General features: G+C 45.8%; 2 protein-coding genes across 7 annotated transcripts in view; one reads left to right on the top strand and one right to left on the bottom strand.

The window, feature by feature from the left end:
- The window catches only part of DNAH9 (dynein axonemal heavy chain 9), a 392319-nt gene that overhangs the window by 46423 nt on the left and 331701 nt on the right, over positions 1–14195 (bottom strand). For all 6 annotated transcript variants that reach the window (XM_050919194.1, XM_050919196.1, XM_050919197.1 and 3 more), the window contains 2 exons: positions 8907–9055; positions 2820–2947 (listed from right to left, as the gene is read on the bottom strand). In XM_050919194.1, coding sequence (XP_050775151.1) covers positions 2820–2947; positions 8907–9055 — 277 coding nt within the window. The remainder of the gene's footprint in view (positions 1–2819; positions 2948–8906; positions 9056–14195) is intronic.
- The window catches only part of SHISA6 (shisa family member 6), a 616361-nt gene that overhangs the window by 536484 nt on the left and 65682 nt on the right, over positions 1–14195 (top strand). The gene's annotated exons all lie outside the window — the stretch shown is intronic.

Raw genomic sequence — 14195 nt, 5'->3', positions numbered from 1 at the left:
AATTCAGCTGCAACGTGTGACGCCTCATGATGATTAATTTTGTATTTTCTCTGTCGGGGCTGCACCGAGAATCCAGCCCTGGACAGACTCAAGGGAAGGGGGGAAAGGCACAGACCCTGCAAAGGCACAGCTGAGATGTGAGGGGCAGGGAGTTCATCTGCATGAGTCTCCCTTCCCCAGGGCAGCTGCAGCAGCTGCTGCTGCAGGGCTCGCCTGCGGGCAGGAGGCTGGGGTGACTTGGCTTCGCTGTTGCACACTGTGAAATTCATGTTTTCTCACATCAGATGTTCACAGTGTTGTGGTCACTGGGTCCTTAGCACTCATTTCAGAGAGCTCCATGACCAAGGACAAGCTATAAAAATGCTCAGTCCAGCTGCAAAGCCCACCCCATCTCACCGTGTCTGGCCAGGCCTGTTTGGAGTGAGAGCCTGCCCCCATCATTAGTGTGCCTCTGTCATTAGTCAGGGGTGGGGGAGTCCTGCCTTCCCTGAATACCGATTGTTTAGTTCTGAGTCCTATAAAGCATATGGCATAGGGGAAAGCAGCTGCTGTTCATCTCCCCAGCTCTGAGAAACGTAGCCTGTGTACATAAACAAATGTGAGGTGCGTATTACTTGCTGTCCAAGCTCATTATTTTCTTACAAGATGTCAGGAGCCCCTACTGAAAAGGGCTGCATGGCTGATGAATATGATTTCTACATGGATCTACAGTGAAGCCTGAGAACAGGATGCACAGTTTGACTTTACTCAGGGCAGGAGACACAGGTGACATGCGGGAATTCTGAAAAGGAAAATAGTCTCATTAAGGGCTGCTACAGATCTTCACAAAACAGGAAATGACAGAACTTGCTTTTCCCCCTGTGCACAGGACTCCAAAGGATATTTTAAATTCCTGTTTGCTTCTTTCAGGTTCCTGGGCATCTGTAGAGAGACATCAGAGATGGGGAGGAATCCAGTATTCATATCTGTGTTTATTCAAAGTTATCAGGGTGGTGGGAGGGTGTAACGGAGAGGCAAAGCAGGCAGGTTGTATACTCAAAAGAAATGCAATAACAGCAGCATCACACCCTTCTCCTATCTCAGCTTGTAAATACTTTCTCAGAGAAGGAAAGAATGTTAAAATGAGAAGTTTGATTGTAAGATCTAGCTATGGAACAACTCTGAGCAAAGCATCCACTGCTGCCTGCTGGCCGAACCACCAGGGCAACAAATGGAAATCAGTAACTCACATATAGCTAAGTTAGAGCCGATCAGGATGTTTGTGTCAGAAAATGCTGATTCATCAAACCTGAAACTGCTTGGGCGAAGGGCCAGTCTGATGAATTTCTTTTGTTTCAATATTTTTTGAAAATGACATTTTGAAATTGTCAAAATGTTGCATTTCAATATTTTTAAATGAAAAGCTCTGTTTTTCCCTCCTATAGTGTCCATTGGCATCCCATGTCACCACAGTCAGACTAGGCCCATACACAACCAACCCAGCCAACCCACAGCCAGCTGAGACAGAAGGGTGCACTTAGAATAGGTGGTGGCTGCTGTATCTCACACACTGCTAGATGAGAACTGGAAGTAAACAGGAAACTTTTTAACAGTACAAGTTAGGAGGCTTAATCCCACCAGAAACTGGTGGGTAAGTGCACAATCGGATCAGAATGTAGGTAGTCATGCCTAGTGGTCAGAACAGGCATAAAGTCTAGTGGGTGGAGCAGGCATCCAGCTTAGGGAATGAAGCTGAAGATCAGCACCAGAGTCAACTGCCAGTTACCAGAGCCAGGTTTCAGCCAGAGTCACAACCAGGAATCACAGCTGAGGGTCAGAGCCTGGGTCAAGTACCAAATGCCAGAACCAAAGGTCAAGCAAGAGTCAGGGTCAGAAGTTGGAGGCTAGAGTCGAAGCCAGGACTGGTCACTGAGGATTGGAGGTGAGGCATAATGGTAGAGGAGAGGCAAGGTTCAAGCATGGAGCAGGAGAACGGTGGGAACAGTAGTGAAGACAGCATGAGGCAGGAGCCAGGAGCAGAGCAGGTATCAGGAACAGGGCCGGGTGCAGGAAGCAGGCATAAGCAAGGTCCAATGCAGCCACAACAGGAAATCACCTTGTTACTCAGACAAACTTTCTGTTCCTTCTTCTGGCTTAAATAGCATGGTTGGAGCAATCGGTGGAGCCGGGCAATCCTCCAATCAGAGCTCCTGTGGATGGCACTTTGGCTGGGGCTATAATCCTAGTAGCTTCTCAGCCCACTCCATTTAAGTAGCCATTGCATGATGGCCAGGATGTGGCAGCTGTCTAGGGGCTCACAGGCTTGGACTCAAGACCCGGGACATCACAGTATGTACTTGGCATGGTTAAGCCATGCCTCTGCTGCTGCCACCATCTGCGCACAGAGCAGGTAAAGCATGGGCAGACGCAGCACAAACTTCCCGCAAAGGAATCCCCACAGATGTGCCTCTGGCCTGGAGAGGATACTCCATGACAGCAAAGGGACTTGAACCTTCATGCCCATTTCACTGCTGCTGAAATTGCCAACACTTGAAGCTGAAGGTGTGGCTGATAGCATGTGGGCATCAGGCCACGTTTGGGATAGTGTAGGAAGCTCAGTTCCCACAGGCCACCTCTCATCTGCCATCTGATGGAAATTTGCAGTGCTGCAGCCATAGCTCGAAAGCTTGTCTCTCTCACCAACAGAAGCTGGTCCAATAAAAGCTATTACCTCATCCACCATGTCTCTCTATTCAATGGAATTCACTTCCAGTGTTCCTATTTATTTGGTCAATTTTGTAACAGGGGACTCAGAGGTGTTATTTTTAAAGTTACCTTACCTGAAGGATAACCCAGTGACCCTCCTTTGCAGCCATGTCTAGAGCTTGCTCTGCTACTACCTCTTGACCTTGTCCAAGGGAAACATTGTGGAAATTCCTGTTGTTAAATGTGTAACCAAGTTTCTTGCCTATAAGGAGAAAAGAAAACTTTCAGCACTCTTTACCAGAACAGCTCATGCAGCATTGCTGATCTCAAACAGTAATAACAAGGCAGAGCTCATGCTTATCAAAACTCCTTCACAAAACAGCTACCACATTTCTTGTAATTATCTTATTTCTAATGCACTCCTTGCCTAGGCATTGAAAACAGCATTGGCTGCTTCCTAATTATTTCCAAATGCAGCACGACATCAACACAGAGGTACAGGGCCACAAAGTGCCTTTGTTTAAAGAATATTATTCCCCCATAACCTTGTGTGGGGATGCATTTTTAAACTACATGAAATTAAAGTCATTTCCAGCTGATTAAACAGGCTTTAAACCAGATGTCATTCAGTTGTGAAATTTATCCTGCCAATCCACACCATAGTTAGCAAGGTATTTAGAAATACAGTCACTCTGGAAAAGGAAACTGAGATGCCCTTACATTTTGGAAATGGTTGGTTGAAATCTGGTCTGGTGCTTTGTGCCCTTAAGTCATTTCCATCTCTAGTTCTCTCATAACAGCCAGTCCTTCCCGGCAGTGCTCAGGTGGAAGGAATCCTGCTATCTACTGGCTGTGTCCTTGTACCACTCCCCCCTCTGAAGAGGATAGAAATACATTTCCTAAAGGAGCGCTAGCCACCAAATCCCACAGCAGTTTGCAATACCAATATGGCTTAAATTGCCAGTAGTAACCAAAGAACTTACCATTGGCAATTTACGGAAGAGAAAACAGAATGCATCACAGTGAACTCCTGACATGGAGGAGACATAACATTCCTTCAAACTCCACTGAAGAATCGCATTGTTTACTTTGTCCCTCGCATAGCAGAAATCCCATTAGGTTGTTTCTACCCAAACTGTCAGAGCTGGTTGTGGGAGTGGTTCTCGCTGTGATACAAAGTTTACATCATCTGTGACAGAGATGGCAATTTCCTGCAGTATCTTTGGGAGAGCTCACTGCATTAGTTTATGTATCATTGTGGGTCAAGGATTGTATGTAATCCCATGGAGGAGGGTGACCACAGCTCCTCCAGGAACTAAGCATCATGGGAGGTGATTAGGCAGATTCACACGCCTCCAGAGAAGTACCCCCACATGGAAAGGTTCACATGAAGTAGTTCAAACTGCATTCTCTGGAGACCAACAAAGAAAGAAAAGACTTTTGGATAAATAGCCTGAATTTAAACTAACTCAGGGCCTGCTTTCATATCCAGCAAATGGACAGGAACTTCTGTCCAAGAGGGTGGGGGGGTCCAGTTCTTCCTGGGAAGGGCTGGAAGGACTTTAGCTTACTGAATCCCCATAAGACTGATGAGTGTCCTCTGGCAAGCTTTTAGTATGTGTATAGGGACTTTTATTGTGTTTTATGTATTTTCTCTGCAATGCTTTCACCTCAAGAATAAATGTGCTTGTTTACAAAGGGCTGTGTGGGAACCTGTAACTGCTGCCAATTACAGCTTTCATAGCCATCAGGGAGAGAAGAGCATACAGGCTGGCCTGGTTAGACAGTCTGGCTTGCTGGAGATATCACAATGCAGGCATGGAACTGTGCAGCCTGGAAAAACCCATCAGGAAGGAGAGAGACATGGGTCTCCACCCACAAGAGGGGATGGCTGGGGCTGGGAGCCGGGAGCCTGAAAGAAGTGCCCTTGGTGGACCACAGGTGCAGTTGCCCTGAACTGTGACTAGTCCAATAGCTGTTGCATTACCATATAATAGCAATAACTTATAACCAAGGCCCTGCAGGATGTGGTTGTTTCAGGCCCTGATGGGGCCTGTGATAATTTCTATAGGCTGGGGAGCTACAGAGAGGAAGGATGGTCTAATGGTTAGCATGCTAGCCTATGAGTGGGGGGACTTGGGTTCAAGTTCCTGATCTGCCATAGGCATTCTGTGTGACCTGGGGGAAACCTCCTATATCTTGCATGGACAGGAACGCCATGGGAGTGAGGTGCCTCGCTACTGTTGGAAATCTTACAAGGCACCCGTCTGGCAGAAAGGTTACATACGAATATCTCAGAGACAATCTCTGCCTTAAAGACTCTCGGTCTGAGCAGGCAACAAAGGCACAGCTGCAGATGTAGCTAAAGCAGGTACTGGTGCACTGGGGGGAAGGAAGGTAAAACTGGGCCCTATTGGAGCCATCCCTCCTTCCAGCACCCGATGGATCTAGAGTTGTATAGGGACATCTCCCTCTCCCACCACATGGCCTTGGAGAAAGAGAAAACAACAACAACAGAGAGGATCCAGATAGAGACTAGAGCAGGCAAGGCTGCTGCAGAAACAGCTGAAGTCAGGCCCAATTCTCAACATTTTTGACTAGCTTTTCTCTGCGCAGTGCTGATTGGCTGTTTTCTCCAATCCTGCCTCACATTTTCTTCAGCCCAGCCTCTCTCCACACCTGGCCATCTTACCCTCTGCTCCCCACCCATCCCCTTCCCTTGGATATCCCAGCGCCCTTTACTTTCCTTTCAAGTCAGCTCAGCTGATGTAAACACACACACACGGAAAAAAACCATGGTACCAACATGATGTTTGCCACCATCCCATCATTCACTCTGCTGGTGTGTGCTACCTCATCCCCCATTCTGTGTCCATCTGGTCTATGGAGACAGTCGGCTCTGTGGGGCAAGGACTATCTACTGCTTTGTGTCTATGTTGCGCATCGCACAATGGGGCCGTGTTCTCGGCTGGTCCTTTGGTGCTACCACAATAAATAGGATTAATAATCATAAGTAACATTATTACTTCCACTTTACAGGTGGGGAGCTCAGGCACAGACAGCTTGGGCAATTTGCCCAGCATCACTCAGGGAGTCTGCAGTAGAGCAAGGAACTGAGCCCCACCTCCTGAGCCACATGCCAGCCCCATCACTACGATGCCAGCCTTCCTTTCCAGCAGGCTTTAGAATCTCCCAGCTCAGACAGAAGAGGAGAATGTGCACTCGGGATCCTGTGGATAGGGAACTGGGAAAGCATCTGGACTTAGAGTTAGAAACTTGCTGCAGTGTGGGGGTAGAGAGTGGTGGGACTAGGACAGGACTCAGGAAAGGAGGGCATCTGGAAGGAGCTCTCTTCCATTTGCAAATATCTAGCCTGAATTTCGGAGAGATTTTAGTCTGCAGTAAAAGCTCATGGAGGACACACAAAATATTGAATAGAGAGATTGAACCGAAGTCCCAGTGGGCCAGGTTTAAGACTGGTGTAACTGCATGGAAATAATGGCTTTGTTTTGTTTCATTTTTTTCACTTTTTTTCCATGCATAAACTTGGATGGCTGACGAAAACCAGGTTCTCAATTACATGAGTCCTTTGCAATTCCAATTAAACCACTCATGTCGTAGGTCACAGTGCCTGACTTCCAGTGCAAGAACAGAACATAATGAAGACAATTTCCCCTGCAGAAGTATAAAAGTACAGCAACAATTTCTCATTTTCCAGCTACTGCCTTATCTTTTGAGAAAAATCATATAAAGGACAGGGCTCTCTCTAGGGTATGGCAAGCTCCACTTTCATGTAATTCAGTATTAATGAGACTTGATGACAGGAAGGAAACGGAATAAAATGTACAGAAATCTGTAGGGCATGTAAGCGCAGACTCCTAGTTGCCATGCAATACACCACGGGTAGGTCTACACCAGGAATGTAATTTCTACCTCGAAGAGACATACCCATGCTAGCTCTGATTGGGCTAGTGTGCTAAAAATAGAAGTGATACCATTGAGGCATGAGCAGAATGAACAGTGGTTGCAGCACCATGGCTATACCTCTAGTCTTAGCACACATACTCTGAGGGAGGTAGTATGGGTATGTCTCCTGGAGCTGGGAGCCACACCACCAGCTTGAAGTAGAGAGGAGGTATAGCTCAGTGGTTTGAGCATTGGCCTGCTAAACCCAGGATTGTAAGTTCAATTCTTGAGGGGGCAATTTGGGGATTGGTTCTGCTTTGAGCAGGGGGTTGGACTAGATGATTTCTTGAGGTCCCTTCCAACCCTAATAATCTATGCCCAGAGGGCCCTTTCCTCTCCCAGTGCAATGAGAGCAGAGGCCCATCATGTACCTCATGCTGCATTCCAGGCAGCAATTTTCTTTCTGCATCTTATTAACATTCTTGACAGACATTCATTTGACCTTAGTGCTGGTGAGAGGGGCTGGGCAGACAGCCCTGGAAACTAAAGTCACTCTCTCCATACACAAAAAAGGGTGCATTGCAGACAGAAGCAGAGGGAGCCCACTCCCTGCACATCAGTCTTAGCTCTGGCACTAAGGGACCACCTCTAGGGAGACAGGCTAGTTCAATTTCACTGTCTTTGTGGTGCCTGGATTTTCTGCTGAGGCTATCAGCTGTGTTGGTGTGGACAGTGACCCACTAAGGATGGAATGGAAACACATTGGCTTTGCAATACAGACCACTAAATAGCTGATGGGTTTTTTGAATATTCCACCTCGCACACCTAGGAGCCAAAGCCCCCCTGAACTGGTGAGGCCTGAAGTCAGGTTAGAGGAGGGGAAAGCATATTGGATGAACATGACTGGGCTCCTGAGAAGAGCTGGAGCAGCGGCCAATGAACAAAGGATGTAACCATACTTACAGGACCGGGGGGTGGGGGGGATCTCTATCCTGAGAAGCAGTGAATCTGGAAAAGATTTGGGTCCATGGTGGATAATCAGCTTCTATGAGCTTCCATGTGATGCTGTGGCCAAAGGGGCTAATGTGATGCTGGGATGCATAAACAGAGGAACCACAAGTAAGAGCAGAGAGGTTCTTTTAGCTCTGTATTTGGCACTGGTGTGACCACTTCTGGAATCCTGTGTCCTGTTTGCCCGCAATTCAAAATGTTGATAAATCGGAGAGGGTTCAGAGATGAGCCATGAGAATGATTAAAGGATTAGAAAACCTGCCTTATTGTGACAGACTCAAAGATCTCAATCTATTTTGCTTAACAAAGAGAAGGTTAAGGGGTGACTTGATCACAGATTATAATTACTTGGGGAACAAGCAATTAACCACTGGAACAATTCACCAAGGATTCTGGTAAATTCCCATCATTGACAATTTTAAAATCAAGATAGGATGTTCTTCTAAAAATCTCTCCTCTAGCAATTTTTCCGGGGTCGGTCTCTGGCCTGTGTTATACAGGGGATCAGACTAGATGATCCCAGTGGTCCCTTCTGGCCTTGGAATCTATGGATCTGCGAGATGCAGTGTGACAAAACGAGCCTCTTTGCCAACGGCAGTCAAGAAGGAACTGGCTACAGTGATCTGGAGGTGCAAAGAAAGGTCCTGCAGGGAGCTGGGTTCAGGCTCTACCTCATTATCACTACCTTCAAGGGGAAAGAAACTGTAAGGGTTAGGGGTGTTCCTGAAGCTCACACTATGGAGCTTAGCCCTTCAATGAGAATCCTGAATAGCTAGCAGCTTTGATAGAACATGTATTGACAACAGCAATTCAGTATGTCCCTGAAAGCAGTGCTTTACCAAATGCAGCACCCTTCTAAAAACCCCTTCTACTCTGTGGTCAGCAGATAGCACTGGCCAAGGTGCTCTCACAGCAGAGTGAGGGAGAGGTCAAATACTGGAAATTCTGCTAGTCTTTGGGGGAAAATGTTATAGGAGAGTGGTTGCTATTTGTAGCTAGCTGATAGCATACTAAAAACCTCTGATGTGGGTTATAAGTTGTATGAGAGACAAAGTCAGAAACTACAGCAGTGTGAAGAGTGTTGGTATTCTAGGCAATACACAGAAGAGAGAAGTTTAACTTAAACTTTAGGTGAAAATTCACAAAACTCTGTAAAGCACACTCTGGGCATTATCTATTTTTAACAAGTTGCTCTATTATCCATGAGGAGCCAAGAGCAAACCCAGGAGATTCATGCCAGGATAATGACATAGAAGATAACAAACCATGATGCTGTGGATTGTTCAGAGACTTGATTTACTTACCTTGTTTCTCCACATCCTTCAGAGGGTCAACCCCTGGGGACAGGATAAAGAACATTGGGGTTGCAGGTCCTGACTCCTCAAATGATGTTGCAAAATCCAGAGATCTTCCTACCACATATTTACTTCCCAGCTTTTCTTCAACAAAATCTCTGACAGAAAAACATTGCAAGACTGTTAATATTCAGAAAAGCCAGAAATACCCAGGGCAGATAGTATATTTCTAAACTGATGCACAATCTATTAAGTGTATTTATTGTATCTTGCAAACTCAGAGAAATAAGAAACCTCACAATAAACTGAATGCAAAATACAGAATCCTAATCAGGACTTGTAGCTTACCATTAGGAATTGCTATTTCAGTAGATGTATTTTTGAAGCCCCAGTGTGACACATACAAACAAACAGAATGAGAGAAAATACGAGATAACCAGCCATAGCAAGGGCATTTTAGGGGTGTTGTGGTGAGAAGTGATATGCTGGGGGGTTCTGGTGACTGCCTGGATCACAAACCTCTTTCAGACTGGATGTGAACACACCATCGATTAACTGTCAGGATTAGTTAATCAGAAGCCCCCCATTTGAGACAAAAGGGGTTTGTGAACTCACTCGGGCGTTCAGGTGGAGTGGAGGAAGGGGTTTTGTATTTTGTGGGGTGGAAGGTAGGTAGAACAGACAGAAACTGAGGACACACAGAACAGAGAAAGACTGAGAGATAAAAAAGCAAAAAAGCCAAGCAGTAGCCGAGCACACTGTGACCCTGGGAAAAAACTGGAGCCTTTGGGTCTGCTGGCTAAGAAGGCTTGGGGCTGTACATTGAGAAACTGCTCCTTTTGTTCCTAATTCCTTCTGTTCCTGGGTTCAGAGAAGCAGGACTTCATAAATTCCTTGTAAATAAACAAGATGACATCAAAGAAATTACCAGCCTCCATCAATTTCTACTTCCACCTGGAACATCTCCATGGTTTCAAAATCTGATTAGCTGCTTTTATCAAAACAATATAGGACATACAGAATGGCAGAACAGGAAGTCAAATAGAATCCCTATTTTCTGGAGTCCTTTACAAAGTTAATATTTTCAGCTGCCACTTATTTTCTCCGCTATCTCAGGTCAATGACATTAACCAGCCTCTTGAAACTACAGCTGTTTCCTCCTCAAACTTTGTGAAGAACTCCATGGTTCCCTAGTAATAATTATACTTCGCACTTCCCTCTCAGGGCAATGGGCAGTCCACAGTGAAGAAGAAGGACAAGTTTCTGTTTCAAACTAATGGGGCTCATTTCATTTCAGTAATGATGAAGGGCAGGATGCAAAGACATGCATATGATAGCAGATGGCAACACAAAGCTGGAGACATCAGGACAGCATCACACACAAATACACAATTTGTATGTGACACTGTTGCTTTTTAGGCCAGGCTGACCTACACCCAATGGGCTAGCCTTTTAGATCCTGGTTGTAGAAGAAACTGCATCTTATTAGTCCATGCCCCTTGTCGGGGTACAGTTCCCATTTCTGATATATGAGGTTAATTTTAGCAAGAAACACCCAGAAAAAGTGCTTGAAAGGAACATGATCACGTAACTTCTAAGCCATTTAAATGGGGTCATTCTTTGTCTCAGTGTTGCCTGCAGTAGTTACCTAGGGAATGTGGGTGGGACAATTGAACTTAGCCTGTCTAGAAGTGATGTTCTCCACTCCTGGTAGGAATTTCCCATGTTCAGAGTTCTAAAGCCATTGGTTTCAGCTAGTCCGTCTCTTCCCGGCCTTGTAATGGAAGGCAGGGTCCTCCCACTATCCCAGCTGCCTTGCCAAGTCAGTAGTGAAATTGCTCCCATATGTGCAAATAAAATTGGATAATAAAATAATGAGGGAAGAGAAGGTACAGAAATCTGGACTCTGTGGGGAGGAAGGGAAGTAGTGATCTGTTATTATATTTACTTTCAGACAACAGTTAAAATAATCTCCATTTCTTTTCTGAAGATGCATCACAGAGATTCCCACTCCTGAAGGCTAAAAGCTCCTCTAAAATATTTACAGTGGGACAACAAAGAAAGGTGTTTTACCTTACTGTATGAGTTCTTTGCCCACATGAATCTCACCATAGGTCTGTGGTTCTGTATGTGTGAGCCTGGGACCTGCTAGTGATCATAGAATATCAGGATTGGAAAGGACCTCAGGAGGTCATCTAATCCAACCCCCTGCTCAAAGCAGGACCAATCCCCAGACAGATTTTTACCCCAGATTCCTAAGTGGCCTCCTCAAGAATTGAACTCACAACCCTTGGTTTAGCAGGCCAATGATCAAACCACTGAGCTATCCCTCCCCCCTATATACCAGCATGTCCTCTACCATGAGGATATAAAGAATGGAACAACCTCCAAAGCCCCTTAGTTTCTTCATTAATATAGAATATCCAGCTAAGGACTCCAAAGCAGTAGGCTAGGAGGATGGGCTATGGGATCTGTGTGGACACAAGCATCTCGAAGAATTTCAGTTACTGTAAGGTAAGTAACCTTTGCTTCTAAAAGCATTTGTTCACACGTCTCCCACTACAGGTGGGTGACTAGCAGTACCCCTCAAGGAGATGGGTGATTGGAGTTCTGTCTCAATAATGACTATAGAACCAGCCCCGCCACACTGGGCATCTGATCTAGAAGCTGCCACAAGGGAGTAGCAGTTGGTAAACGTATGAAGAGAAACCCAAGTAGCTGCCCCACAAGTCTCAGAAATAGGGATTTCCCTGAAACAAGCTACAGCTATTGACTGAGCCCAAATAGAGTGTGCCCTAACTCAGGAGGGAATAGGTAGTTTATTTAATGGAGTAGGAAAGCTTAATGCAGTTTGTAACCCACTTAGAGAGTCTTTCAGAGAAACAGCTTGCCCTTTAGACTTCTCACCAAAAGCCAAAAGCCATAAAGAGTCTGGCTGATTTACGAAATCGCTTTGTACTGGAAAGATAAAAGGACATAGTTCTAAGAAAATCTAGTGGGTGGAGTTTAACCTCTGCAGAGAGTAATGAGGTTTAGGGAAAAACACCGGTGAGTATATAAATATTCAAAACCATTTTTGGTAAAAACACTGGATGTGTCCTGAGAGTAACCCTGTCTTTATGAAACACAGTGCATGGATGGCTTGCCCTCAAAGCCTGAAATTTGCTCACCAGGTGAGCTGAGGTGATGGCTGTTTTAACAGAGCAGTAATATAATGAATGTAATGACATAGGTTCAAAGGGAGGGCCCATCAAAGACAGGACCATCGCATTCAAGTCCCAGGTAGGGAATGTAACATAAGTTCAGCTGTCACAGGGTGACTCATTTCTTTAAGAGGAGGGGGAGCCACCCTCACCTGTGGCTTAATTAGCTACTTCCCAGCCTGAGGGGTCAGGAACAAGGGAGGGTCAGGTGAGAGATTAATGGACCCCCAGGCCTCACAAAAGAGTGGAGAGAGCTCTGTCTGGGGTGTGGAACCACAAGGAGTGGGCAGGCCATATGGAAGGTCTGAGTCAGGGTCAGCAGGAAGCCAGGCACTCCACAGAAACCAGCCTGGGGCCCAGTGCTCTAACCCAGAAAAGACAGCAGAGAAACTTTTTCGTTTGTTGGGACCCTCTAGTTCGACTTCTGCCACCTCGGAAGGGGTTAAGTTTGTGACTTGGCTGGAGGGCTAAGCCACATCTCTAGCCCTGTTTGTGGAGTTACTAGGGATTCTTAAAGAAGGAGACTGAGGAAGAATATATCTGTGATTCCACACTTGGCCAGCGGAGATCGTTGCAGGGTCGGCATGTCCTACGACACCAGCCCATTAAAAATCCTTTTGAAGTGAGATGGGGGAAAAAAAATCAAATGACCTTCAACAGATGACATCTGATAGAGCTAGTCAGGAGAGGACGCCAAGGATGACAAGTAGTCCAGGACAGCTGGAACTAAACAGCCGAAAGGCTGAATGTGTCTCTGAATAGATCACATCAAGAAATTCTTCCACATAGCTTTACATATTCTAGTAGAGAGGCTTATCTGCTCTGGATCAAAACCTAGTGTCCACGCAGCTTAGTCAGCCAACCTCCATATGGTCACATACAGAGTTGCCAGGACTGGATGCCACAGTAGAACTTGGCTCTGCAAAATGATTTCCGGTAGGTTCGTAAGTGGAAGAGGTGGTCTGATGGACAGGTGCATCACGTTGCAGTACCAGAACTGGTGAACCCAGGCTGGAACCATCATCATCCCCTGGGCTTATCCCGATGTATCTTTCTGAGGACATTGGGAATCAGCAGAATGGGAGGAAAGGCATAAAGCAGGTTCTCTTCACACCAAATCAGAAATGCATCTGCCATAGACTCTCAGCTTATTCTTCCTTAGGAGCAGAACACTGGACACTTTATGTTCTCATCACTAGCAAACAGGTCTATTGAGGGAACTCCCCATTTTAGGAATACCTGATCTAGAACTGAATCTTTCAGATATGAGGCATGAGTGATGGAGTTCTTTCTGCGTAGTCGATCTACAAATCGGTCTGGATACTTGGAAGATGGAGAACAATTAGGCTGATCTGAGGAAGGATGTTTCAGTCTCAATTTATCCTGTTTCCTGATATAAGAGGGATGATCTCACTCTCCCTTGCTTGCTTCTATAGTGCATATCTGTTGCACTGACCATCAGGATTTGAGTGGTGGTGCCATGAAGGAGAGGCAGAAAGGCCTTGCAAGCTAGATACATGTACTAGAGTTCAGGGCCATTCACTTATAACAGAGACTCTGCTCAGGGCCACATGCGCAGTGTCTGGAGATGGTCCAAGTGTTCACCTCAGCTCAGTGTGGATGTATCCACCACCAGAGTCTTTGATGGGATAGGTGATGTTTTGAGGGTCTGTCCACCAAAGCAGAAATGTCTTCACTTTCAGAGGCACTTTGACAGGTACATCCTTAGTGTGTTTGATTTGCTGATAAAATTATAGTAATCAGCCAGGAAGAGGGTGGAGGCATAACTGTGCCTATGGAGTCACATAAGTACAAAGCCTCCACACATCACCACTTAGTGCCAGGAGTAGCATCTCTTGTTGCTGACTAAAACAGGTTTTAGAGCTGGAGCAGACTGCCGCCAAGGAGGAGGAGCCTCAGAATCAGGAACACCTCTCATTGTCCTCTCCATAAAAAATATTTTCAGTCAAGCATCATAGGCCTTTCACTTTCCACTGCAGCATTTGACTTTGTTTCTCCCAAAAAAAGAGAGACAAGCAGAAGGAAGAAGACATAGATAGGTGCGTTTTTCTAATCCTTTAATCATTCTTGTAAC

This window comes from Gopherus flavomarginatus, chromosome 12, assembly GCF_025201925.1.
Source record: "Gopherus flavomarginatus isolate rGopFla2 chromosome 12, rGopFla2.mat.asm, whole genome shotgun sequence".
Lineage (NCBI taxonomy): Eukaryota > Metazoa > Chordata > Testudines > Testudinidae > Gopherus > Gopherus flavomarginatus.
The sequence above is the reverse complement of the archived record's forward strand: the minus strand, read 5'-3'. Positions and strand labels throughout refer to the sequence as shown.